The sequence below is a fragment of the Apodemus sylvaticus genome, chromosome 22 (assembly GCF_947179515.1).
Source record: "Apodemus sylvaticus chromosome 22, mApoSyl1.1, whole genome shotgun sequence".
Classification (NCBI taxonomy): Eukaryota; Metazoa; Chordata; class Mammalia; order Rodentia; family Muridae; genus Apodemus; species Apodemus sylvaticus.
The window spans coordinates 20,651,857-20,679,557 of NC_067493.1; the positions used below are offsets into that span (position 1 = coordinate 20,651,857).

General features: G+C 40.7%; 2 protein-coding genes across 3 annotated transcripts in view; both read left to right on the forward strand.

The window, feature by feature from the left end:
• Positions 1-27,701, forward strand: part of LOC127672424 (zinc finger protein 431-like) — a 313,721-nt gene that overhangs the window by 143,381 nt on the left and 142,639 nt on the right. Inside the window, exon 6 of one of the 2 annotated variants that reach the window (XM_052167583.1) lies at positions 23,809-23,844. The exons of the other annotated variant lie outside the window; for it this stretch is intronic. The gene's annotated coding sequence lies outside the window, so the exon portion shown is untranslated. Of the gene's footprint in view, positions 1-23,808; positions 23,845-27,701 lie in introns of those variants that run through there. 2 annotated transcript variants of the gene reach the window in all.
• LOC127672454 (cytochrome P450 3A25-like) lies at positions 482-27,700 on the forward strand. Its single transcript, XM_052167608.1, has 6 exons — positions 482-661; positions 1,970-2,036; positions 4,114-4,274; positions 6,935-7,161; positions 13,532-13,694; positions 27,605-27,700. Exons 1-6 carry the CDS (start codon positions 482-484, stop codon positions 27,698-27,700), a joined length of 894 nt encoding a protein of 297 aa, XP_052023568.1.

Below are 27,701 nucleotides of genomic sequence, written 5' to 3' on the forward strand. Positions count from 1 at the left end.
CATTTATGTGTGTGTATACATACATATGCATGTGCATGTCTGTGTGTATATAAGCATATGTATATGTGTGTGTATATACACACATGTATATATCATACTGAGTCCATTTAGTATTGCTTTCATGTACATATGTTTATGGCCAAGTACTTGGGATTGGATAGCTTATCAGGGTCTTATCCTTGGAGAAAACTGATGCTTTCTCTCAATAGCCACTAATTTCCTATGACTTTTAATCTAGAGGTAAGAGCCTGTGAAAATTCGCCTTCCACATTGGCATGTCAGCCCATGTTATCACTACACAGGTCTTGTCTGGACCACAATATATTTGAGATTTCATGGGTCCAGTTTCCATGTCATGTCTAGAAAATACAATTTCATGGCAGGCCTTTTCCTTTTCTTGCCTTGACAGTCTTTCTATCCCCTCATTCATGTTTTTCCCTAAGCCTTGGGTATAGGGCTTGCACTGTAGAGATATCAGTTGATGCTGAGCAGTCAATTATCACTCATTCTCTGCATTTATTTTTTCTCTGTAGTTCTGTTTCCATTTCTTACTCCAATATATGAGATGTTAAATCTCTCCATTTTCCCAAAAGATTCAATGAACTTTTTCAAAAATTTTGTAAAAAGGATGAAGAAAGATCGCCTTGATTCAAACCAGAAGGTAAATGGGACACTACTCTCATGATGCTCAGAGTCTGGTCACCATGCTCAGGGTTTGGTCATTACACCCAGGTTTTGACCTTGACCCTCAGGGTTTGACCTTCACACTCAGGGTTTGACCTTGATACTCAGGATTTGGTTATGTATCAGGCTCTCGGTGTGTGATTTATGCACCTTCCTTTGTGTTCTCTTAAAAGTAAATATAAAAAACTCTGATTAGAGCAAGATGGTGTTTACATCTTAGGGAGATAAGTGCTAGGCTATTCCATAAGAGAAAGAATAAAAGAATAACAATTTCACATTTGCCAAAAGGAGTGATAGTTATTATGCACTGAGATAAGTACCAGTCAAATAATATTGCCACCACCCTTCACTGAAAAAAATGTCAAAAATAGAATTTGCACCAAGAAATTATATCTACTACTATTATTCTGTCTTTAAAGTTAATATAAAAATGATTGCTATCTTAAATATCTAATTTTGTCATAGTTTCCCAACATAAATATCATCATGGCTCAAGTTAAATTTGAGTATGTTTTTCTTTGTGTGGGAGTATTTTCTTGACAGTGAAGCCACAAGACACTCACCCAATAGGTGTATATGTTCTCTGGGCAAATAGTTTGCTAGCTGCTAGTCTACCTTTATTATATTTGGCCCGGAAGTCCAAAAATTCTGTTTGCAGACTGGGGAGGAAAGCACCTGTGATGCCACTTAGAATTTTGCAGTATCTGGAATGTGGAGCACCAGGGGATGCTCACAAAAAATTTGGCAGTGAAGTGAGCACTACAGATAGATATAATCAAGGAGGCTTTTAGTTAAGCACTGTGGAAAGAGAACAGAGGAGAATTGGAGTCTGGCCAGAGATATGCTCATGAGCCAGAGACAGAGCAGAGGAACAAAGAGAAAAGCTGTGTTTCTCTCAGGGAAATGGCTTGCTCCCCAAGGCTTACTGGTCAATGCTTTAATTTTCCTTTAATTTTAAGTGTACAGATACTTTTTACTACCTGTACGCCTATGCACCATATATGTGCAGTGCCTGAAAAGACTAGAAATGGCCATTGGATCTCCTGGAACTGAAGTTATAAGTAGTTGTGAGTCACCATGTGGGTGTTGGGAACTGAACTCAGGTCCTCTGCAAGAGCATTCAGTGCTCTTAACCACTGAGAAAGTTTTCAAGCTGCATAGACACTTGTATTCACTGATGTCTCAATCCACATACATAAATTCCTGGAATCCAGAGGTGAACCCCTGTTTCAAGTGTGACTCCCAACTAAACATCCATCATTAACATGTCTCTTTTTGCTTCCAGAAGCGAATGGATTTTCTTCAACTGATGATGAATACTCATAACTCTGAAGGACAAGAGTCCCAGAAAGGTAACCCATGATGCTTCACAGTTTGTGTATCAAGAAGCCCAGAGGAAAGAAGGTGTCAGGACGTATGCACACCCGAGCAGGGAGGGGTAGCAGTACAGGCTTGGGAGCATTTCTGTACAATTTCAGAAAGACACCTACATCACACACAGGGATGATATGTATGGTATCCACAGGAACATTCTAGAAGGACACCAGTGTAAGTGTAACCAGAAACTGTAGGGCAGCCACAGGGAAATGTTTCATGCCCAGAAGTTCTCAGTACTGGGTCATCTATGACAAAGCAAATTCTGATTATCAAATTATCCCATCCCACTGATTTTGGATCTCTGCTAGGAATTTGTATCCAAGACCTCTCAGGAAGCACACTGTCTAGTGGTAGGGATGGCCACTGGGAGTGCATAGTGGATTGTGTTCACCATCTTCATCCACAGATTATTTTTACTTCTCTTTGTAAACAGCAGCTGAGAAACAGTATACACCGCTCTTCTTCATTCTCTTCCTCCTTGTTTGTTATCATCTGTGGATGCTTTGAGATGGAAATTGTTATTACTGTGATAGCTACTGAACGATGGCCTTTCGGCTCCATCATTTAGTTTGCTCTCACCAGTCATCACTCTTCATACAAGAATGTATAAACATTTTAAATTCTATTCTTATGTTACAAAATGTGTTCACTTACTTCTATCATTATGACTTCCTGTATCCCATGCCATGCTCCTTTGATTATTAGTTATTTTACATTCAACTATCTCATGCATGTCCACTCAGGGCCCTTTATGTGACATTGTAGGTTCTTACTACTTCTTTTGTTTTAATTTCTTTTTAGCGCACGTGTGTGTGTGTGTGTGTGTGTGTGTGTGTTATGTATGGTGTGTGTGTGTGTGTGTTATGTATGGTGTGTGTGTGTGTGATAAGATGGACATCTACTGAGATTGTTTACATAGGGTTGAATCCTGCTATCTCTATTCTATGGGTTTTGGCCAGTGCATAGTGGCACCCATCATGGTCCATCATGGTAGCAGGAGTCCTGGCATCAGGAGTTCAAGGCAGCTGCCCACACTTCATGTACAGTCAGGAAATATGAATGCTGGCACTTGGCTTGCTTTCTCCTTTTATTTAGCTGAGGAAGCTACCTGATAGAATGGTGCCACAACTAAGATAGGTCTTCAAGGACTGGGGCAGTTGCTTAGCGGTTATGAACACTTGCTGCTCTTCCAGAGCTCACAGCTACTTGTAATTCCATTTTTCAGGGAATCTGACACCATCTTCTGACCTCTGTGGACACACACACACACACACACACACACACATCAATGAATGCAAATATTTGGAAACAAGACTAATAAAGTTAAGACATACCCTTATAATATCCAGAAAGCAACTAAATCTAAATAATATCCCAACAGCAATCCACTAAGCTTGTCTCCTAGGTGATTCAAGATCCAGCCAGGTTAACAATCATTTTCAACTATGACAATACTTTGTCTTTATCCCACACTATGATAACAATATGGGTTGGAGATAATCAAGTCTCTTGAATTGTTGTGATGATATAAATTTGGCCTAACAGAGGTGGTAAAAAATAATATAGACCTTAGATTATTCATCCTGGATTAAACTAATTGGACTTTGGGACTGAAGAGGCAGCTAAGCAGTTAAGTGTACTGACTGCTCTTTCAGAGGGCCTGGATTTCATTCACAACACATGACATTCACATGGCAGTTCATAGGTATCTGTAATTCCAATCACATGGGATGTGATGTCACAAGCTCTCTCTTGGCCTCCCTGGACACATGTGTGTATGTGTGTGTGTGTGTATGTATATGTGTATGTGTTTGTGTATGTGTTTGTGTATGTGTATGTGTGTGTATATGTGTATGTGTATATGTATATATGTATATATTTTTTTCTTTTTTCTGGTGTTTCAGACACCAAAGTGGAACTCAGTCCAAGTTACCGTGAACTGCCTTTCTCTTTTCTTATCTAGACAGCTGGGAGCACTATTTCTATTCCTCTCATCTTAACTATGATGTTCTGCTTTTACCTTCCTTATCTGAAACGTTTTCTCCCTTTTAGCTCTTTCTGATTTGGAAATGGCAGCACAATCTGTTATTTTTATTTTCGGAGGCTATGATGCCACAAGCACCTCAATTTCCTTCATAATGTATGAACTGGCCACTCACCCTGATGTGCAAAAGAAACTTCAGGATGAGATTGACAGAGCTCTGCCCAATAAGGTGAGTAGATGGTACCCCAAGAGAGAGAGGGCAGAGGTAAAGGACTAACAAAAACATGTATCACTTGCAATGAGAATTTTTACAAGAGCTATACAATGGTTCTTCCACCCAGGAAGAGTCTAAAAGAAAAATAAGGTGAAGGACATAAGAAATGAATGTGACCCATAAATCTTTGATACACAATCTTTGATAGAGAAATGGTTCTGGTGGATTTGTTACATATAATGACAATAAAGCCAGTAGAAGATACCCAGGAAACCTGTATGACTCTTAAAAATAAGCACCAATCCCCAAGTGCCTGGACAGTTATCTCTGCTCATATCTGTGGGTTGCTGTCCTGGCTATCTAAGGTGTGCTGGCCTGGCCTTCACTGATCTCAGCAGGCTGAAAAGACATTACTCTCAATAGGTCTGCTGTTTAGTACAAATAGCATGGCATTTATGTGTGTGATGTACATGAGTTGAACTAAGACTTTTCTTTCCTAGGATTAGTAATAGCATAGATTATCTATCAGACTATTTCCTGTCTGAAACCTTGGGTGCTAGCTAACATCTCTTTAATAGTTTCTTTGAGTATCAGCGCCCTCTGCTGACAATAGCCTTCTTTACAGCCTCTGCTGGACAGTTTTCTCATCCTCTTGGAAGTCTCCAGATTGAACACTTAGAATTGGCTAATATTCCAACCCCAGCTGTATGGGAATGCACTCAGTGATATAGCTAACAGTGAAGAAGTCAAGGGATGAGCCAGTGTCTCCAGCCCCAAAGCCAACTATTTATTGTTGTTTTTGTTTTTGTTTTATTTACTCTGTGTGTGCATATGTGTCCATACCACAGCACATGTGTGGAGGTCAGAGAATAACTTTCAGGAGACAGGTCTCTCTTTCCACAATTTTATTGTGAGGGACCAAATTCAGACTATCAGACTTGGCAGCAAATACCTTTACTCCTTGATTCATTTCACAAGTTTTCTAAACCAAACTCTAAATCTCTACAGGATAGTCTTTTGAATGTTACTCAAGGTAAGAGACATAATTCCCATACTGTCTCCATCTTCTTGCTCGACTGGGAGGTTTGGAATTGTGAAGTTATTTGGGACTCATGAGGCTCTTCAGGCAGAGTGGGGCTAAATGCATCTCTCCAGAATTCATCATCAGGTCTGGAAGCAACAATTGCTATGCTCATCCAGCTACCAAGGACACTGTTGCACATGGCTTCTGGTCCCCATTGGAAATGGCTCTAAACATTTTACAAGTTATACCCTTTTAAAAGTTAGCACACAAAGCAATATGAGTCACTGGGCCATTGTCATATGCACAGCATTAAACCTGTCTTGTCATCCTCCTCCCACATTGCCCTCTCTGACCTCTCTTACCAGGATTATCCTTTCCCCCAAATTGTATGTGGATCTGTTTTCATTTCACATCTCTCTCTCTCCCTCCCTCTCTCCCTAACTCTATATTTCCCTTTCTTTCTCTTCCCTCTCTCCCTTCTTGCCTTCCTCTCTTCCCTCCATACTCCTTTTGATCCTGGTTTTCCTTACTTAACCTAATGATCTCTAAGTTCACCTGTTTCCAGGAAACTTTATGGTTTCATATCTGTGTAGTCAAGAAACATTCTGTTATTCACACATACCCCTTTTGCTTTATCCACTCATTTATCTCTACTTGGACACCAAATCCATTTATATTTCTTAGCTATTGACTTAGAATAGTGAAACAAGAAACAGAGGCTTACTGGCATCAATGTTGCATTAACCAAGAGTCTTCTAAATACACTGGCATCAATGTGGTGTTGACATAGAGCCTTCTAAATATGTACTAAGGGGGTCCCAGTTAGCACTAACTGTTACCCTGTATAGCCTAGATTCACCAAAAGAGTCTGTATCTTGTGGTTGTGCCCAATTGTCTGGCCCTTTTATTGGGTAAATTTACAACAATAAGTTCTCTGAGACTTACTGAGTGACCATGGGACTCTTTCTATCAATGAGGCCATTGTTATCTCATTGTGAGAGGTGGGAACTTCTCTTGAAGGTGGGGCTGCAGTCTTTCAGTCAGATCCTCTTTTTTCTCTTCCCTTGAGATTCTAACCTATCCCAACACTTCCTTTATGTGTTTATGAAGTTCTTCCTCTCTTCATTTCTCTGGAAAGGGTATTTTTTCTCCTTTGGAATCTTCCCTTTCACCAGGCCACAAAAGGGCAGCACGTAGTCTCTCATTTTACCCAAAAATTCTTCATTATGCCTATCACTAAACCAATCTTGTATGATATCAAAGGAGCTTTCAAGATGTGGTGTTGTCATTGTCAACCTGGTTGGGCCAGGAGTATAGAGTTTGTTCCTTGCAACAGTGTATTTCCTTGGTGTCAGCTAATAGTCTATGGATATAAGACCACTTTCTCTGAGTATCATAATATATTGGTCATATATACTCACAAGGAAAAAAGAAATCAGAACATTAGATTGCTGATCAGGGTGGGGTGGTGGTGATATGGACATTGGAGTGTCCCAACTGCTCCAATATTTATAATTATAACTCATATCTAATCATCATAGGAGTATAATGATTACTAAGACTAAACTTTTCCACTAATTGAGGTTAGACTTCAGAGCTTCTAAAGATCAAACCCAAGACTAATCTGGAAATATCTGTGTCCTTTTCCTAGGGTCCTGTCACTTATGATGTCCTAATGGACATGGAATATCTGGACATGGTGGTGAATGAAAGTCTGAGATTGTACCCAATTGTTAGTAGGCTAGAGAGGGTCTCAAAAAAAGATGTGGAAATCAATGGAGTGTTCATTCCCAAAGGGACTGTAGTTTCGATACCAATCTATCCTCTTCATCGGAACCCTGAGTACTGGCCAGAGCCTGAGGAATTCCACCCTGAAAGGTACGGAGATATTGGAAATTGGTTTCCACCATGAACAAGGCAGGTTAAATACATAACATCTGTTTAATTTGCTGTTCCATGCTGTGAAGATATACTGTCATGGTTTAAATAGGCTTAGTCCCCACAGACTTGTGTGTTTGAATGATTGCTCCATGGGGAGTGGCACTATTAGGAGGTATGTGCTTTTAGAATAGGTGTGGCCTTGGAGAAAATGTATCACTGTGGGGGTGGGCTTTGAGTTCTTATGTTCAAGATCACCCAGTGAGAGAGAGACCCTCCAGTTGACTGCCTGAAGAAGCAAGTCATCCTCTGGCTGCCTTCAGATCAAGATGTAGAACTCTTGACTACTCCAGCACCAAGACTGTCTGTGTAATATCATACTTCCCACAATGATGATAATGAGGTGACCCTCTGAAACTGTAAGCCAGGACCAATTAAATGCTTTCCTTTATAAGAGGGGGCATGGTCATGGTGTATATTCACAGCAATAAAAACACTAAGACAGATGTCATGACCAAGGCAACTATGATGAAAGAAAACATTTAATAGCCAGAAGCTGGAAAGAACCCAGATGCCCCTCAAAAGAGGAATGGATACAGAAAATGTGGTATATTTACACAATGGAATACTATTCAGCAATTAGAAACAATGAATTCACAAAATTTTTAGGCAAATGGTTTGATCTGGAAAATATCATCCTAAGTGAGGTAACCCAATCACAAAAGAATACATATGGAATGCAATCTTGGATAAGTGGATATTAATTAGCCCAGAAGCTCTGAATACCCAAGGCACAAATCACATAACAAATGACTCCCATGAAGAAGTATGGAGAGGGTCCTGATCCTGGAAAGGATTGATCTAGCATTGGAGGGGAATATAAGGACAGAGAAAAAGGAGGGAGGTGATTGGAGAATGGATGGAGAGAAGAAGGTTTATGGGACATATGGGGAGGGGGGATCTGGGAAAGGGGAAACCATTTGGAATGTAAACAAAGAATATAGAAAATAAAAATATTTAAAAAAAGAAAACCTTTAACTAGAGACTTGCTTACAGTTTCAGGGGTTTAGTCCATTATTTTCATGGTAGGGATGATGGTGGCATGAAGCAGGTGCTGTGCCAGTAATGGGGAGATACATCCTGACCCATAGGCAGAGAAAGAAACTCTAGCATGGGCTTTTGAAACCTTAAAGCCCTCCTTCAGTGACATATATCTTCCAAAAGGTCACACATCCGAATCCTTCTAATCCTTTCAAATAGTGCCTCTCCTAGGTGACTAAGCAATCAAATATAGGGACCATTATTATACAAACCATCACACTTTACTTCCTGATACCCACAGTCTTGTAGCCATGTTATAATGTAAAAAAAAAAAAAAAAGGCATTCAGTTCAACTTCAGAAGTCCCCTTAGTCTATCACAGTCTCAATATTGTTTAAAAGTGCAAAATTCAAAGTCTCCTCTGAGATTCAAGGTAATCTCTTAACTATAATCCCCTGTAAAATAAAAATAAAAACCAGATCATATAACTTCCAAGATACAATGGTATAGGATATGCATTACCATTCCAAAAGGGAAGAAAGGGACCACAGTGAGGACATATTGGACAAAAGTGAAGTCAAACCACAGCAGGACCGACTCCAAGTTCTCTACCTCCAAGACTAATGTCAGTGTACTGTTCAGATCTTCAACTCCTTTCAGCTTTGTTGACTGCAACACATGTCTCTCTATTGGGCTGGTTCTATACTTGGTCTTTATCTTTCCTTATCAGGTATCCTGAGACTTTGGAATCTCTAACATCTTGGCATCTCCAGTGAACTCCAGGCTTCACCTTCACAGCTTCACACAATGGTTTCTCGGGGCTTCCATGCAGGCTATCCTTGATATATGTTTGGCTTCTTTACTGGAGCTTTACTGGAGGGAAATTTTATAATCCCTCTCCTGTATTCTTGACTATAAAGCCAGAACCATTTGTCTGAAGCTGCCAAGTTCTACTTCTTGGTGCAGCTAGAACTTGCCCCTCTCCTTCAATTACATCTGCAACATCTTTTTATTGTAGATGATTTCCTTCACTGCTGAAGCTTGCCTATAATTCCTACTCAGAAGTTGGAAGCTTAGCTGACTCGGGTCTGTTTATTTTCTTGAGCACAGGACTTGGCCCTATAGAACTTCCTGGTGTCCCTTTTCTTCTCAAACTGTACACTTTCCATTTTCCTTATTCAGTCTGCTTCTTTTTATTATAGATCTACATAGAGTGAACACTAATAAACACATGACAAAATCAGTACTAAGCTGTCTTGAAATCTCCTCTACCAACACCATTATTCCAAAGATCTTCAATTTAGCTTCAGGCAGATTTTTTGGGCAAGGGCAAAAGCAGTCAATTCTTTTGATAAAATATCACAGGAGTGACTTCTAGGACTATTACTAAGATTCTTCCCCTCTGACACTTCTTGAACAAGGCAGTCACAGTTTATACCTCCCTCAGCAGCATTCTCCATGCTCCAACTAAGAATCTGGCCCATTAAACCCTGCTTAAAGAAGACAAAGACTTTTCTAGTCCAAAGTCCCAAATGCTTCTGTGCTCCTCCAACAAATAGCATGGTCAGACTTATCACAGTTATACTCCAGTCCCTGGCACCAACTTCTGTCTTTGTCACTGTCCTATTGCTGTAAAGGGACACAATGACCAAGTCAACTATTATGAAAGTAAGCATTAATTGAAGACTTATTTACAGTTTCATAGGATTTGTTTGTTATCATCAGGGCAGGAAGCATGGAGGCATACAGGTTGGTACTGCAGTCCTAACTAAAAGATACATCTTATCCTGGTCCATAGGGAGGCAGAGAGAAAGAGAGAGAGAGAGAGAGAGAGAGAGAGAGAGAGAGAGAGAGAGAGAGAGAGAGAGAGAGAGACAGAGAGACAGAGAGAGACAGAGAAACAGACAGAGAGACAGACAGAGACAGAGAGACAGAGAGACAGACAGAGAAATTATAGGCTTGGCATGGGCTTATTCATTTATTTATTTATTGAATATAATCTTCATTTACATTACAAATGCTAAACCTTTCCTGGTTTCCCCCCTCCCTGAAAACTCCCAACCCCTCCTCCCACCCCTGCCCCTCCACCTGGCCCACTCCTACTTCTCCCCACCTCAATTTCTCTTTGTTGGGGAATCTATTGAGCCTTCACCTGGCCAAGGACCATTCCTCCCACTGATGCCCGACAAGGCATTCCTCTGCCACATTTTTGGCTGGAACCATGTGTACCCCTTGGTTGATAACTTAGTCCCTGGGAGTCCTGGGGCATCTGGGTGTTCTTACCATGGGGCTGTAAATACCTTCAGCTCCTCCAGATCACCCTCCAACTCCTCTTTTGGAACCCCCATACCCAGATCAATCAATGGTTGGCTGCTAGTATCTGTCATGGGCTTTTAAAACCACAAAGCCCATCCCCAGTGACACACTTCCTCCAACAAGGCTATTGAAATATGGGAGCCATCATTATTCAAGCCACTACAATGCCTCTACAGGAAGTCACAGATATGTGATTTTATAACCCTTGACATCTTTTGTATTTTTGGAATTAACATATGTGTGTGTGTGTGTGTGTGAGAGAGAGAGAGAGAGAGAGAGAGAGAGAGAGAGAGAGAGAGAGAGAGAGCAATACACTCAAAGCCAGAAGACATCAGGTCTCCTAGAACTAGAGTTACAAGGGATTGTGAACTGCCCAGTGTAGGTTCTGAGGACCAAACTCAGATCCTTTGGAAGAGCAGTGACCTCTCTTGATCACAATCTCTCCAGACCCTGGAATTCAAACTTTTAAAAATTCTAAAATGATAATTATTATTGAAATTGCACAAATATATCATTCAGAGTACCTGAGTATTAACATTAACCTCATTAATAAGGTAATACCTATTCTTATAGGTGTACATATTTTGGTGCACATAGAGACTTAGAAAAGATGATGTAGCATCATTTCTGCTGTATTTTGAGTTACTGTTTACTTAAAGTAAATCACAAGCAATCTGCTATTTCATAGTATGTATGTATTCTTGGGTCACTCTATTCTGCTATAATTTCATGAAGCATTACCTAATTTTAGAAATGAGTGTTTATTTTCTTTCAAGCATGTTTACCTCCCTAAATTTATCACTAGCTTTAGAGGATTTTGCTATATTTGTGTCAAGAAGGAGTGTGCATGCTGCAGCATGTATTTGGAGGTCAGAGGACAACTTTGGGAAGTTGTTTTACCCTTCTGTCATGTGTCCTAAGGATAGAACTCACATTATCAGGCTTGGCAGCACACTCCTTTATCCACTGAGCTATCTCATTGGTCCAATCATGAGCTATCATCCATTTAACTAGAAACCTTCTCCTGGGTCCTCAAGTGTAGATATAACAGCACAAATAGAGGTCTGGAAAGTGGAAACAATGGAAATCAAGACTCCAGTCCTTTCTTGAGTTGCCATCTTGGGCCAGTTTCTGGCAAGTCTCCATGAAAGCCTGAGTCTCCCGTGAGTATGAGATATTCCTTCTTGGAAAAGGTTTGAACATTCTTGTTATATTCAAGGTCAGTGATCAGGCATGTTTTCAGTTTAAAAATGGATTGTTGTACCCTACTGTGTTGGAAAACAAAACCAAGAATAAAATTTAAGGCAGTGGCTTGAGGGAGAATGAGTTGGGCACCCAAACTTCATAGGCCTGTTTACTGTGCCTTGTGGATGGCCTTGTCTTATTGGCAGTGTTGGCCCTAGTGCTGTGATTATGTCTGAACATTGAACATATGAAAGGGATCTATCAGAGTTGATTGATTTCTCTGCTCTCTTGACCATAAAAATCTATAGGTTTTCCCTAGTCTCACTACTTTTACTCTTATAGTTCATAGCCTGTCACTTTACTTTTCTTTGACCCACACAATCATTAAACAGTATCTGCAAATGGTTACCAGGATTGAGACAATCAATGAAAAACCTAAGTGTGTCGAATATTTGATCTGTGCTTCAATATACTATAGGTTATGCGTCCATATGATTTTTGTATAGAGGGGATCCAGGTATGTGTATAGGTGCTTGTAGGGGTACCCATGTGTATGTTTGTATGTGTGCATGTTGGAGAAGCATATATATGTAGGTGTACATGCAAAATTGGATGAAGATGTGTATTGTTATATATGAAGTCTGGAGCAAACCTCAGATGCCACTCTCTAGGTAACCTCCACCTTTTGTTTGTGACATGACCGCTCATTGACCTAAGATTTCAGGTGGAATAGGTTCACTGTATAGTGCACTTCAAGGTTCTAATCATCCTTGCCTCCCAGTTTGTCACTGTGAAACACAGAATACCATGTCCACCATTCTGTGGAAGTTCTTGAGATCAAACTCAGGTCTTCACCCTTGCCAGACAGCTACTTTCCTGAATAAGCCAATTTCCAAGCTCCTATAATTATTATAATGAACTTCTTGTGTCCACTGTGTAAACTCCCTGTCCACACATAACCCGATTTGTCCACACGCCCTTGTTATTTTATAGTATAGCTCATGAAAGCATTTCATTTTCTCTCCAAAATATAAAAACAGTTTCAAAAGACCAATTAGTCCTATTCTTCTCACTTTTTCAGGATTATTTATTTTCATTTATATACTTAGATAATAAAAAAATCAAATTTGAATAAGTTCGGCTCAAAATTTTCAGTAAATTATTTTTAGCTTCATGGAGAAGGTAGACATGAAAGTCATACATGAAGCTAAAATAGAGTCTTGTCCTATGGCCCCATAAAATTATTTGGCTTTAGCTATTCTATGGAGGAGGGGCGAGAATGAAAAAAACAATTCTGAGGGAGAAAAGGGAGAGAGGAAGAAGAAATTGAGGAAAACACAGATGAGCAGAATTACAAAGAAAGGAAAAAAACGAGAGGGCAGGTTGACAGTGGGATGGAGGGGAAATTAGCATTTCCTATAGTAACTGAATTTCTTCATGTCCCCACTAAGTGTGAGGCAAAAACCTACTTTGCCTTCATTTATCCAATCCCAATATGACTTTCAGAGCAGAACATATCAACGTTCTGGATGGGATTTTGTGTGTGTGTGTGTGTGTGTGTGTGTGTGTGTGTGTGTGTGTTTTAAGGATGTGTTTTTCCTTAAAAGGCTTTTACTTCAGTTTGTCTCAACAACACAGAGCGCCTACATTTTGGTGTGAGTGGGAAGGGCACTTAGCTCACAGGTTTTTAGTCGGGCACCTGCGGCCAGGATTCAGCTACAAGTCCACAAATATATGCTGTGCCATCTTGGCTGGGGTTATCTCCAAACATGCAGCTCTTGGTGTCTCTATGTTTCATCACAGTATTTTCTTCCCTTCTTTGGCTCCAGGTTCAGCAAGGAGAACAAGGGCAACATTGATCCATATATATACCTGCCCTTTGGGAACGGACCCAGGAACTGCCTTGGCATGAGGTTTTCTCTCATCAGCATGAAACTTGCTGTCATAGGAGTTCTTCAGAACTTCACTGTCCAGCCTTGTGAGGAGACACAGGTGAGGCAATAAATGTCAACAAATAACATTTCCAATCTTACATTAAAAAATAAAGACTTAGAGCTTTACATGTGGAAAATAAAATGCTTGTCTTTGCTACTTTTCTATTGCTGTGATTAAAAAAAAAAAACTTGACCAATGCATCTTATTTTTTTAAAAAGTGTTTAATTGGGCTTATGGTTACAGAATAGTAAAGTCCATGGTGATAGAGTGAAGACATTGTGGCAGCAACAGCTGAGAATTCAGAGAGAGACAGAGAGAGGGGGGACTGAGAATTAATGATACCAGCCTTTTGAAACTTCAAAGCCCACCCCCAGTGATACACCACTTTCATTGAAGACTCTGTCTTATCATCTTTCCCAAACAGTTCCATTAACTTGGACTCAAGAATCCAAACTTAAACTCGTGGGAACCATTCTCATTGAAACCACCACAGTACTCATTAACCTTTTAATAATGCATGTGTAGTCTTATATGAACTTTCAGATCCTGAACTGACCTTAAACCTGAACTCAGGTTTCCTCCCTAAGCTGTGTCTGAGATAAAGATACAATAAGGAATTCATTTAGAGTCAGTCCAGATGGGTGGGACAAGAGTATACGAAATCTCCTTGAATTTTTTTTTTTTTATTTGATATAATTTATTTACATTTCAAATGATTTCCCCTTTTCTAGCCCCCCCCCCCCACTCCCCGAAAGTCCCGTAAGCCCCCTTCTCTTCCCCTGTCCTCCCTCCCACCCCTTCCCAGTTCCCCGTTCTGGTTTTGCCAAATACTGTTTCACCGAGTCTTTCCAGAACCAGGGACCACTCCTGCTTTCTTCTTGTATCTCATTTGATGTGTGGATTATGTTTTGGGTATTCCAGTTTTCTAGGTTAATAACCACTTATTAGTGAGTGCATACCATGATTCACCTTTTGAGTCTGGGTTACCTCACTTAGTATGATGTTCTCTAGCTCCATCCATTTGCCTAAGAATTTCATGAATTCATTGTTTCTAATGGCTGAATAGTACTCCATTGTGTAGATATACCACATTTTTTGTATCCACTCTTCTGTTGAGGGATACCTGGGTTCTTTCCAGCATCTGGCAATTATAAATAGGGCTGCTATGAACATAGTAGAGCATGTATCCTTATTACATGGTGGGGAATCCTCTGGGTATATGCCCAGGAGTGGTATAGCAGGATCTTCTGGAAGTGAGGTGCCCAGTTTTCGGAGGAACCGCCAGACTGCTTTCCAGAGTGGTTGTACCAATTTGCAACCCCACCAGCAGTGGAGGAGTGTTCCTCTTTCTCCGCACCCTCTCCAACACCTGCTGTCTCCTGAATTTTTAATCTTAGCCATTCTGACTGGTGTAAGATGAAATCTTAGGGTTGTTTTGATTTGCATTTCCCTAATGACTAATGAAGTGGAGCATTTTTTAAGATGCTTCTCCGCCATCCGAAGTTCTTCAGGTGAGAATTCTTTTTTTTTTTTTTTTTTTTTTTTGACTTGTCATGATGATTTTAATTAGGTTCTTAATTTTGTACTTTAACTTATATTTGTTCAATTTATGAGAACATTAGAAACACATATTGCTTGTTTTACATACACATCTTTCTGTAAACATTGAATATTTACTATGAAACATGGAAATTATTTCCAGATGGTTATGGAGATAAACACACTGACTGGTATGAGGGGGAATCTCCAGGGTTTTTTTTTTTTTTTTATTTGCATTTCACTCCTGAATAAAGGTGTTTAACATTTCTTTTTTTTTTTTTTTTTTAAGTAGTTGTTTATTATTCGATATAATTTATTTACATTTCAAATGATTTCCCCTTTTCTAGCCCCCCCACTCCCCGAAAGTCCCGCAAGCCCCCTTCTCTTCCCCTGTCCTCCCACCCACCCCTTCCCACTTCCCCGTTCTGGTTTTGCTGAATACTGTTTCACTGAGTCTTTCCAGAACCAGGGGTCACTCCTCCTTTCTTCTTGTACCTCATTTGATGTGTGGATTATGTTTTGGGTATTCCAGTTTTCTAGGTTAATATCCACTTATTAGTGAGTGCATACCATGATTCACCTTTTGAGTCTGGGTTACCTCACTTAGTATGATATTCTCTAGTTCCATCCATTTGCCTAAGAATTTCATGAATTCATTGTTTCTAATGGCTGAATAGTACTCCATTGTGTAGATATACCACATTTTTTGCATCCACTCTTCTGTTGAGGGATACCTGGGTTCTTTCCAGCATCTGGCAATTACAAATAGGGCTGCTATGAACATAGTAGAACATGTATCCTTATTACATGGTGGGGAGTCTTCTGGGTATATGCCCAGGAGTGGTATAGCAGGATCTTCTGGAAGTAAGGTGCCCAGTTTTCGGAGGAACCGCCAGACTGATTTCCAGAGTGGTTGTACCAATTTGCAACCCCACCAGCAGTGGAGGAGTGTTCCTCTTTCTCCACACCCTCTCCAACACCTGCTGTCTCCTGAATTTTTAATCTTAGCCATTCTGACTGGTGTAAGATGAAATCTTAGGGTTGTTTTGATTTGCATTTCCCTAATGACTAATGAAGTTGAGCATTTTTTAAGATGCTTCTCCGCCATCCGAAGTTCTTCAGGTGAGAATTCTTTGTTTAACTCTGTACCCCATTTTTTAATAGGGTTGTTTGGTTTTCTGGAGTCTAACTTCTTGAGTTCTTTATATATATTGGATATTAGCCCTCTATCTGATGTAGGATTGGTGAAGATCTTTTCCCAATTTGTTGGTTGCCGATTTGTCCTCTTGATGGTGTCCTTTGCCTTACAGAAACTTTGTAATTTTATGAGGTCCCATTTGTCAATTCTTGCTCTTAGAGCATACGCTATTGGTGTTCTGTTCAGAAACTTTCTCCCTGTACCGATGTCCTCAAGGGTCTTCCCCAGTTTCTTTTCTATTAGCTTCAGAGTGTCTGGCTTTATGTGGAGGTCCTTGATCCATTTGGATTTGAGCTTAGTACAAGGAGACAAGGATGGATCAATTCGCATTCTTCTGCATGCTGACCTCCAGTTGAACCAGCACCATTTGTTGAAAAGGCTATCTTTTTTCCATTGGATGTTTTCAGCCTCTTTTAAGAGGATCAAGTGGCCATAGGTGTGTGGGTTCATTTCTGGATCTTCAATCCTGTTCCATTGATCCTCCTGCCTGTCACTGTACCAATACCATGCAGTTTTTAACACTATTGCTCTGTAGTATTGCTTGAGGTCAGGGATACTGATTCCCCCAGATTTCCTTTTGTTGCTGAGAATAGTTTTAGCTATCCTGGGTTTTTTGTTGTTCCAGATGAATTTGATAATTGCTCTTTCTAGCTCTGTGAAGAATTGAGTTGGGATTTTGATGGGTATTGCATTGAATCTGTATAGTGCTTTAGGCAAAATGGCCATTTTAACTATATTGATTCTGCCGATCCATGAGCATGGGAGGTTTTCCCATTTTTTGAGGTCTTCTTCCATTTCCTTCTTCAGAGTCTTGAAGTTCTTGTCATACAGATCTTTCACATGTTTGGTAAGAGTCACCCCAAGATACTTTATACTGTTTGTGGCTATTGTGAAGGGGGTCATTTCCCTAATTTCTTTCTCAGCCTGCTTATCCTTTGAGTATAGGAAGGCCACTGATTTGCTTGAGTTGACTTTATAACCTGCCACTTTGCTGAAGTTGTTTATCAGCTGTAGGAGCTCTCTAGTGGAGTTCTTTGGGTCACTTAGGTAGACGATCATGTCGTCTGCAAATAATGATAGTTTGACTTCTTCCTTTCCAATTTGTATCCCTTTGACCTCCTTATGTTGTCGAATTGCCCGAGCTAGTACCTCAAGTACAATATTGAAAAGATAAGGAGAAAGGGGGCAGCCTTGTCTGGTCCCTGATTTCAGTGGGATTGCTTCAAGTTTCTCTCCATTTAGTTTGATGCTGGCTACCGGTTTGCTGTATATTGCTTTTACTATGTTTAGGTATGGGCCTTGAATTCCTGTTCTCTCTAAGACTTTAAGCATGAAGGGATGCTGAATTTTGTCAAATGCTTTTTCAGCATCCAATGAAATGACCATGTGGTTTTGTTCTTTGAGTTTGTTTATGTAGTGGATTGTATTGATGGATTTCCGTATATTGAACCAACCCTGCATTCCCGGGATAAAGCCTACTTGATCATGGTGGATGATCGTTTTGATGTGTTCTTGGATTCGGTTGGCAAGAATTTTATTGAGTATTTTTGCATCGATGTTCATAAGGGAAATTGGTCTGAAGTTCTCTTTCTTTGTTGGATCTTTGTGTGGCTTTGGTATCAGCGTAATTGTGGCTTCGTAGAAGGAATTGGGTAGTGTTCCTTCTGTTTCTATTTTGTGGAATAGTTTGAAGAGTATTGGTGTTAACTCTTCTTTGAAGGTCTGGTAGAATTCTGCACTGAAGCCATCTGGTCCTGTGCTTTTTTTGGTTGGAAGACTTTCTATGACTCCTTCTATTTCTTTAGGCATTATGGGACTGTTTAGATGGTCTAGTTGGTCCTGATTTAATTTTGGTATTTGGTATCTGTCAAGGAAATTGTCCATTTCCTCCAGATTCTCCAGTTGTGTTGAGTATAGGCTCTTGTAGTAGGATCTGATGATTTTTTGGATTTCCTCAGTTTCCGTTGTTATATCTCCCTTTTCATTTCTAAGTTTGTTAATTTGGATACTTTCTCTGTGCCCTTTGGTCATTCTGGCTAAGGGTTTATCTATCTTGTTGATTTTCTCAAAGAACCAGCTCCTGGTGTTGTTGATTTTTTGTATGGTTCTCTTTGTTTCTACTTGATTGATTTCGGCCCTGAGTTTGATGATTTCCTGCCTTCTACTCCTCCTGGGCGAAATAGCTTCTTTTTGTTCCAGGGCTTTCAGGTGTGTCATTAAGCTGGTAATGTATGCTCTCTCCATTTTCTTTTTGGAGGCACTCAGGGCTATGAGTTTTCCTCTTAGCACTGCTTTCATTGTGTCCCATAGATTTGGGTATGTTGTGTTTTCATTTTCATTGTGTTCTAAAAAGTCTTTAATTTCTTTCTTTATTTCTTCCTTGACCAAGGTATCATTGAGTAGAGTATTGTTCAGTTTCCACGTGTATGTGGGCTTTCTGTTGTTTCTGTTGCTATTGAAGACCACTTTTACTCCATAGTGATCAGATAGGAGGCATGGGATTAGTTCGATCTTCTTATATTTGTTGAGGTCTGTCTTGTGACCAATTATATGGTCGATTTTGGAGAAGGTACCATGAGGTGCTGAGAAAAAGGTATATTCTTTTGTTTTAGGATAGAATGTTCTATATATATCTGTTAAATCTAATTGGTCCAAAGCTTCAATTAGTTTCATTGTGTCCCTGTTTAGTTTCTGTTTTCCTGATCGGTCCATTGAGGAAAGTGCAGTGTTGAAGTCACCCACAATTATTGTGTTAGGTGCAATGTGTGCTTTTAGTTTTAATAAAGTTTCTTTTACAAAAGAGGGTGCCCTTACATTTGGGGCATAGATGTTCAGGATTGTCAGTTCTTCTTTTTGTATTTTTCCTTTGACCAGCAAGAAGTGTCCCTCAGGGTCTCTTTTGATGACTTTGGGTTGAAAGTCAATTTTATCTGATATTAAAATGGCTACTCCAGCTTGTTTCCTGAGACCATTTGCTTGTAAAATTGTCTTCCAGCCTTTTACTCTAAGGTAGTGTTTGTCTTTGACCCTGAGGTGTGTTTCCTGTAAGCAGCAAAATGTAGGGTCCTGTTTACGTATCCATTCAGTTAGTCTGTGTCTTTTTATTGGGGCATTAAGTCCATTGATGTTAAGAGATATTAAGGAATAGTGATTGTTACTTCCTATCATTTTTGACGTTATTTTTTAAATTTGAATGCTTAACTTCTTTTGGGTTTGATGAAAGGTTACTATCTTGCTTTTTCCAGGGTGAAGTTTCCCTCCTTGTATTGGTGTTGTCCTCCTATTATCCTTTTTAGGGCCGGGTTTGTGGATAGATATTGGGTAAACTTGGTTTTGTCATGAAATATCTTAGTTTCTCCATCTATGGTGATTGAGAGTTTTGCTGGATATAGTAGTTTTGGTTGGCATTTGTGTTCTCTTAGAGTCTGCATGAGATCTGCCCAGGACCTTCTAGCCTTCATAGTCTCAGGTGAAAAGTCTGCTGTGATTCTGATAGGTCTTCCTTTATATGTTACTTGGCCTTTTTCTCTTACTGCCTTTAGTATTCTTTCTTTGTTTAGAACATTTGGTGTTTTGATTATTATGTGACGGGAAGTATTTCTGTTCTGGTCCAGTCTGTTTGGAGTTCTGTAGGCTTCTTGTATATTCATGGGCATCTCTCTCTTTAGGTTAGGGAAGTTTTCTTCCATAATTTTATTGAAGATATTTGCTGGCCCTTTAAGTTGTAAATCTTCACTCTCCTCTATGCCTATAATCCTTAGGTTTGGTCTTCTCATTGTGTCCTGGATTTCCTGGATATTTTGGGTTACAAGCTTTTTGCATTTTGCATTTTCTTTAACTGTTGAGTCCATGGTTTCTATGGAATCTTCAGCATCTGAGATTCTTTCTTCTATCTCTTGTATTCTGTTGTTGATATTTGTATCTCTGTCCCCTGATTTCTTCCCAAGGCTTTCTATCTCCAACGTTGTCTCCCTTTGAGTTTTCTTAGTTGTTTCTACTTCTGATTTTAGATCCTGGATGGTTTTGCTTAGCTCCTTCACTTGCTTGTTTGTGCTTTCCTGTAATTCTTTAAGAGATTTTTGTGTTTTCTCTTTCATGAGCTCAGCCTGTTGACCAAAGTTCTCCTGTATTTCTTTAAGAGATTTTTGTGTTTCATCTTTCATGACCTCAGCCTGTTGAGCAAAGTTCTCCTGTATTTCTTTAAGTGTTTTTTGCATTTCCTCCTTGTTGGCTTTTGTATTCTCCTGGATTTCTTTCAATGATTTTTGTGTTTCCCTTGCAAGGGCTTCTAATTTTTGATCCATTGTCTCCTGAATTTCTTTATGTATGACCTTCATGTGTTCCTGTACCAGCATCATGACCAGTGATTTTAAATCCAAATCTTGTTTTACTGGTGTGATGGGGTATCCAGGACATGTTGGTAGAGGAGAATTGGGTTCAGATGTTGCCATATTGCCTTGATTTCTGTTAGTGATGTTCCTGCGTTTGCCTTTTGCCATCTAGATCTCACTGGTGTTAGTTTATCTTGTCAGTGCTGGACTCACCAGTGCAAGCTGCCCCTTCCCAGTTGGCCTCTGGTGCACAGCTTACCTCCTGCACTGCTTGTAGACAGTGTGCTGCTGCCCAGGCTGTTCAGATCCCAAAGCAGGCACCCGAAGGCTCCCGCTGGGGCCCGCTGGATTCACTGGAGCACACTGACTTCTCCCAGCTGGCCGCCCGGAAGCCCAGCTAGCCACTTGCAGGACTTGGAGATGTAATGCTGCCGCCCAGACTGATCTGGATCCGGAAGCGGAGAGAGTAGAGCTAAGGGCTTCTGCCTGAGGCCTTGCCCCAGATTGTGTCTGTGGAGCAGATGGAGCCCGTGTGCACTCCCAGGGAGTGCCGAGGGTGTATGCTACTGTGACCTCCCCTGAGTTCCGCTCACTCCGCTGGGCAGCCGATCTGCCAACCGGGCTGTCGCACACAAGGTTAGCCTGGCCGCCCAGTCCCTGAGTCCAGGCAAAAGCCTGGGAGGCCAAGGTCCGAGCAAAGTTCCCCTAGGGCTTTGACTGTTAATTGGGTTTGCCAGGTGACTAGGATGGCGGGCGTGTGCGCCCGCGCTCCCTGAAAGCGCCGGGAGAGTCTGCTTTGCTAACAATCACCTGGGCGGGTTGACTCACAGATGGCCCACCAAGCCGCCCAGTTCTTGGGGTCAGTCCTGTGCCTTTTGGGGCCTGGACCCCCGCTTTGTTAGCCTTAGGCTATGCCTGTTACAGGTTTGCCCGCCTGAGCTCTCTGTCGTCCTGCAGGCAAAATGGCGGCGGCGCGCTCGCAGGCCTGGGCAAAAAACCTCCTGGTTGGGTTGGCACCCCGATGGCCCCCCCGACCCGCCCAGGGCCTGGGTGCAGGCCAACGCCCGTCGGGCTCAGACCACCGCGGTGTTGGCCTCGGATTATGTTTGTGTACCTCAGTCTGTCCGATTCCTGGAGTACGGAACCAAGATGGATCCTCCTCTCCTGACTGGTGGGAGGCCGAGTTCTGAAGTGGCCTCCGTGCAGGAAAGGCGCCGCACAACTGCAGCTGCTTGCTGTCCGGCTGGTCAGCGAAGGTCAGTGGTCGTGGGCGCAGGGCCTAACTGGTCCCTGTGACGCCTTGGTTCCACTGCTGATGGCCCTTCAGCTGGAGCAGCCACTGCTGCCGCTGCTGCCGCCGCCGCCGCCGCCGATTGCTCTCTCGAGAATTCTTTGTTTAACTCTGTACCCCATTTTTTAATAGGGTTGTTCGGTTTTCTGGGGTCTAACTTCTTGAGTTCTTTATATATATTGGATATTAGCCCTCTATCTGATGTAGGATTGGTGAAGATCTTTTCCCAATTTGTTGGTTGCCGATCTGTCCTCTTGATGGTGTCCTTTGCCTTACAGAAACTCTGTAACCTTATGAGGTCCCATTTGTCAATTCTTGCTCTTAGAGCATACGCTATTGGTGTTCTGTTCAGAAACTTTCTCCCTGTACCGATGTCCTCAAGGGTCTTCCCCAGTTTCTTTTCTATTAGCTTCAGAGTGTCTGGCTTTATGTGGAGGTCCTTGATCCATTTGGATTTGAGCTTAGTACAAGGAGACAAGGATGGATCAATTCGCATTCTTCTGCATGCTGACCTCCAGTTGAACCAGCACCATTTGTTGAAAAGGCTATCTTTTTTCCATTGGATGTTTTCAGCCTCTTTGTCGAGGATCAAGTGGCCATAGGTGTGTGGGTTCATTTCTGGATCTTCAATCCTGTTCCATTGATCCTCCTGCCTGTCACTGTACCAATACCATGCAGTTTTTAACACTATTGCTCTGTAGTATTGCTTGAGGTCAGGGATACTGATTCCCCCAGATTTTCTTTTGTTGCTGAGAATAGTTTTAGCTATCCTGGGTTTTTTGTTGTTCCAGATGAATTTGAAGGCAGGAAATCATCAAACTCAGGGCCGAAATCAATCAAGTAGAAACAAAGAGAACCATACAAAAAATCAACAAAACTAGGAGCTGGTTCTTTGAGAAAATCAACAAGATAGATAAACCCTTAGCCAGACTGACCAAAGGGCACAGAGAAAGTATCCAAATTAACAAACTTAGAAATGAAAAGGGAGACATAACAACGGAAACTGAGGAAATCCAAAAAATCATCAGATCCTACTACAAGAGCCTGTACTCAACACAACTGGAGAACCTGGAGGAAATGGACAATTTCCTTGACAGATACCAAATACCAAAATTAAATCAGGACCAACTAGACCATCTAAACAGTCCCATAAAGCCTAAAGAAATAGAAGGAGTCATAGAAAGTCTTCCAACCAAAAAAAGCACAGGACCAGATGGTTTCAGTGCAGAATTCTACCAGACCTTCAAAGAAGAGTTAACACCAATACTCTTCAAACTATTCCACAAAATAGAAACAGAAGGAACACTACCCAATTCCTTCTACGAAGCCACAATTACGCTGATACCAAAGCCACACAAAGATCCAACAAAGAAAGAGAACTTCAGACCAATTTCCCTTATGAACATCGATGCAAAAATACTCAACAAAATTCTTGCCAACCGAATCCAAGAACACATCAAAACGATCATCCACCATGATCAAGTAGGCTTTATCCCGGGAATGCAGGGTTGGTTCAATATACGGAAATCCATCAATACAATCCACTACATAAACAAACTCAAAGAACAAAACCACATGGTCATTTCATTGGATGCTGAAAAAGCATTTGACAAAATTCAGCATCCTTTCATGCTTAAAGTCTTGGAGAGAACAGGAATTCAAGGCCCATACCTAAACATAGTAAAAGCAATATACAGCAAACCGGTAGCCAGCATCAAACTAAACGGAGAGAAACTTGAAGCAATCCCACTGAAATCAGGGACCAGACAAGGCTGCCCCCTTTCTCCTTATCTTTTCAATATTGTACTTGAGGTACTAGCTCGGGCAATTCGACAACATAAGGAGGTCAAAGGGATACAAATTGGAAAGGAGGAAGTCAAACTATCATTATTTGCAGACAACATGATCGTCTACCTAAGTGACCCAAAGAGCTCCACTAGAGAGCTCCTACAGCTGATAAACAATTTCAGCAAAGTGGCAGGTTACAAAATCAACTCAAGCAAATCAGTGGCCTTCCTATACTCAAAGGATAAGCAGGCTGAGAAAGAAATTAGGGAAATGACCCCCTTCACAATAGCCACAAACAGTATAAAGTATCTTGGGGTGACTCTTACCAAACATGCGAAAGATCTGTATGGCAAGAACTTCAAGACTCTGAAGAAGGAAATGGAAGAAGACCTCAAAAAATGGGAAAACCTCCCATGCTCATGGATCGGTAGAATCAATATAGTTAAAATGGCCATTTTGCCTAAAGCACTATACAGATTCAATGCAATACCCATCAAAATCCCAACTCAATTCTTCACAGAGTTAGAAAGAGCAATCTCCTTGAAATTAAGTCCAAGTTAACTGGAGATGGGGAGAGATTGTGAACAAAACACATACATTAGTCACCTTATCATGGTTTTTAAATGGGAGACATAAGTAGGACTTAAGAGAACTTTCTACTTTCAGGGGTTCCCAATTACTGGCTGTACCTTAGAACTACTGAAGAGCCTTCACAGTGTCTGGTCAAATCAGATACACTGAAATAATTCACCACAAGTGTGGCTTTAAAACATACCCCTTACTTCTCCTACTAACCCAAAGTTGAGAAGCATTGATGAGACAGATTGTTACATGATATCAAGCATTTCAGGCATACAGGCCATCCTGGCCATTTGATCCTACATTTCAGGAGTTCTGCTCCAGCAAAAATAACTTCCTTTTTATACTTTCATAACAAGTCTCTGTTTCTGATTTTATCTTCCTCTTTACTCTTTTAATTGCAGCTCAAACCAATACTTAAAAGACTCACATAAACATTCCCAATCATAATCAGGGCTCATTTATTCCATTTCTGTTACTGGTTATTGCCAAACTGTCTCAGACTCACCAGCAGCCCAAATAATGGCATGGAGATATTTTTATTAATTATGAAAGCTTAACTTAGGCTTGTTCCCAACAAGCTCTTATACTTAAATTAACCATCTTATACTAATCTACATTCTACCACTTGGCCCATTGCCTCCTGAGTACCCAGCATCTGTTCTTTCCTCTTCATCTTGCTGGTGAATCCTCTCACCTGATTCTTTCCCAGCATGTTTATCTATGCCCAGGAGTCCCACCTATTCTTTCCTGGCTGGCTATAGGCCATCAGCTCTTTATTAAACCAATCAGAAGATGTTGAACAGAGTGTTTACAAAATACGATTTCGCCATAAGAATAGCAATACCAAAGTCTAACCTGTAATTGGATCTCTGCTGGCACAGAGATCAGGATTAGAATAATACAAAATCAACATTTATAGTGCACAAAAGGATCAGCCCAACAATTGTTTCCCACAGACTCTTCATCTAAACCATCCAGTTTAGTTCTCTGTGTTGTATTCTGTAGCTGCCTGCAGCTACTACGGACTGGGTTCCTGGAACAGAAGCTGAAGGATGGATGGGGAAGGGTTGAAAAGAAGGAGGCCAAGATGATAGTTTACTGATCGAGGCCCCAACTTTAATGGCAGTCAGACCATTGAACAGTTTGGGCAAGCCCCTCCCCTCAGATTCCAGGCTGAGTTCAAGGAAAATTGTCTGGCAGTCCTTGGCTTCTGCTCAGCAGCTGGGTGGGTCACCTGCTTAATTCAGGAATTCATAGACATGGAGGAACAATGAACTTCACCTTCACTCTGAGCTTCTCCACCCTAGGTGGAGGAGGATCCTGACTAACACAGGATTCCCTGCTCAACAAAGGCTAGGAGAAGTTTACCTTAACCAATGTCAAGTACACTCTGAGCACTCCACCATAGGATAAAAATTGCTGCTGTAACCTACTTCTCTATTATGCCCTAATGTTAGATTCCTGCCCGAAGCCCTTGTCCTTGGCCAATGTCAAGTTACTACCATGTGGCATGACACCCCAATATGGCTCTGTACAACTCTGAATCTTCATTGAATTGAAGAATAGACCATCCCTTATATAAAGTATTTGTGGTGCTTTGCTGCATATATATATTATATATATATATATATATATATATATATATAATATATATATGTATATATATATTCCATATATATAGAAATAATTCTATATGTATATGTATAGAGACATACATGTATTTTAGAGAGTCATTGCCAGTTTAAGAGTTCTTAAAACATTATTTTATTTTAAAATTTTTAACTATAATCTTTATACATGTCTTTATAAAACATGCACACAACTCAGGTTATTATTTTAACAAAATGTTAGAATAGTAAGATAGAATATGTAGAATGTTGAAACATTTTTCCTGAAGAACTTAAAGACCAATATCTCATTTCAAAAAAATGTATTGTCTTTTTTCTCATTAATGGGTGTGGTAGTTTGAATATGAGTGGCCCTCACTCACAGGCTCATATGTCTGAATGCTTATTTGTCAGGGAGCGGCACTATTTGAGAAGACATGGGTGTGGCTTTGTTGACAGAAGTGTATCACTGAGTATGGATTTTGAGGTTTCAAAACTTCACACTGGGCTCAGGGTTGTTGCTATCTCTGTTTGTGGATCAAAATACAGTTCTCAGTTCCTTCTCCAGCACCATGCCTGCCTACTTATTGCCATGCTCCTCCTCAATATGATGAGAATGGACCAAGCCTCTGAAACTGTAAGCAAGCACCCAATCAGGGTTGCTGTGGTCCTGGTGTGTCTTCACAGGATTAGAATAGTGACTAAGACAATGGGGATACTATGTATATTGCTGCCTGATGGTTATGTTTCAAAACACATGTATGAAATATATAGTGCTTTCCTGTTCTGTTGCCTTTTTTCAAGGAAGATCAGGAGGACTTTAGTGGCCTGTGGTAGTATTGTGTCTGTCCTGTAAGACTGGCAGCAGTTTTTTAGATGGGTACATGGACAAAGCATTTTGTTTTGAAACTAAGCAGGACTTGGGAACACCTGACAAACTTTAGTCACCCACAGTCTGACACCCCCCCCCCATGACAAATTTTTCCTTGTACTGAGATCAAATTGCTACAGGAGATGATTTCCCCCTCCAGACTGAAGCAACTGAGGCAATATTATTATGAAAACATTTCAGACAACCCTTGGAAACTAAAATAACAAAGGCCAAAGCTGCCTGAGGTCCTTGCCCACCACCAAACTGAGAGGGGACAATGGAGGCCCAGCTGAACCCCCCCCCCCCCATAGAGGTGAAATTGTGATACCTGCCCAGTATTACCTTATGCTTCAACAAATGTAAAATTAACTTTATATGGCCTTCAAAATTCATTTTCCATATATTTATGTTATGATCTAAAATGTTAACATGTCCTTTTCACTTAAAATTTAAGTCACTAAAAATCCCAAACCAATCTCTCTTTTCCCTGGCTCTGTATACATAGTAGGTATTCAAGAAATACTTTCCTGTATAAAAATAGATAAGGGATTTTATTATCCAGTCTCAGTGAATATATAGGCATAATGAACTCAGGATAGATGGCTGATATAGATGACTCAAATCATTATATCACACATGCTGATATATGGTGTATTGTGTATATAAAGCATCATGGTCCTTAATGTATCTGTTCTCCTTGCTTCTGCCCTTGCTGGTGGTTCACTCACTGCTTCTCATTATGATTGTTCAACCACTGCAGATCCCCATGAAGTTCAGCAGGCAACCGATTTTCCAACCTGAAAAACCCATCACCCTAAAGATTGTGTCAAGAGATAAACCCAGAACTGGACAGTGAA

Bases quoted from the DNA above. Each gene is read 5' to 3' on its own strand.
- LOC127672454 (XM_052167608.1), top strand. From the start codon at position 482: ATGCTGAGCAGTCAATTATCACTCATTCTCTGCATTTATTTTTTCTCT. The intron at 7,162-13,531 runs GTACGGAGATAT...CTTTGGCTCCAG, and splicing joins GAGGAATTCCACCCTGAAAG to GTTCAGCAAGGAGAACAAGG. The intron at 13,695-27,604 runs GTGAGGCAATAA...CAACCACTGCAG, and splicing joins AGCCTTGTGAGGAGACACAG to ATCCCCATGAAGTTCAGCAG.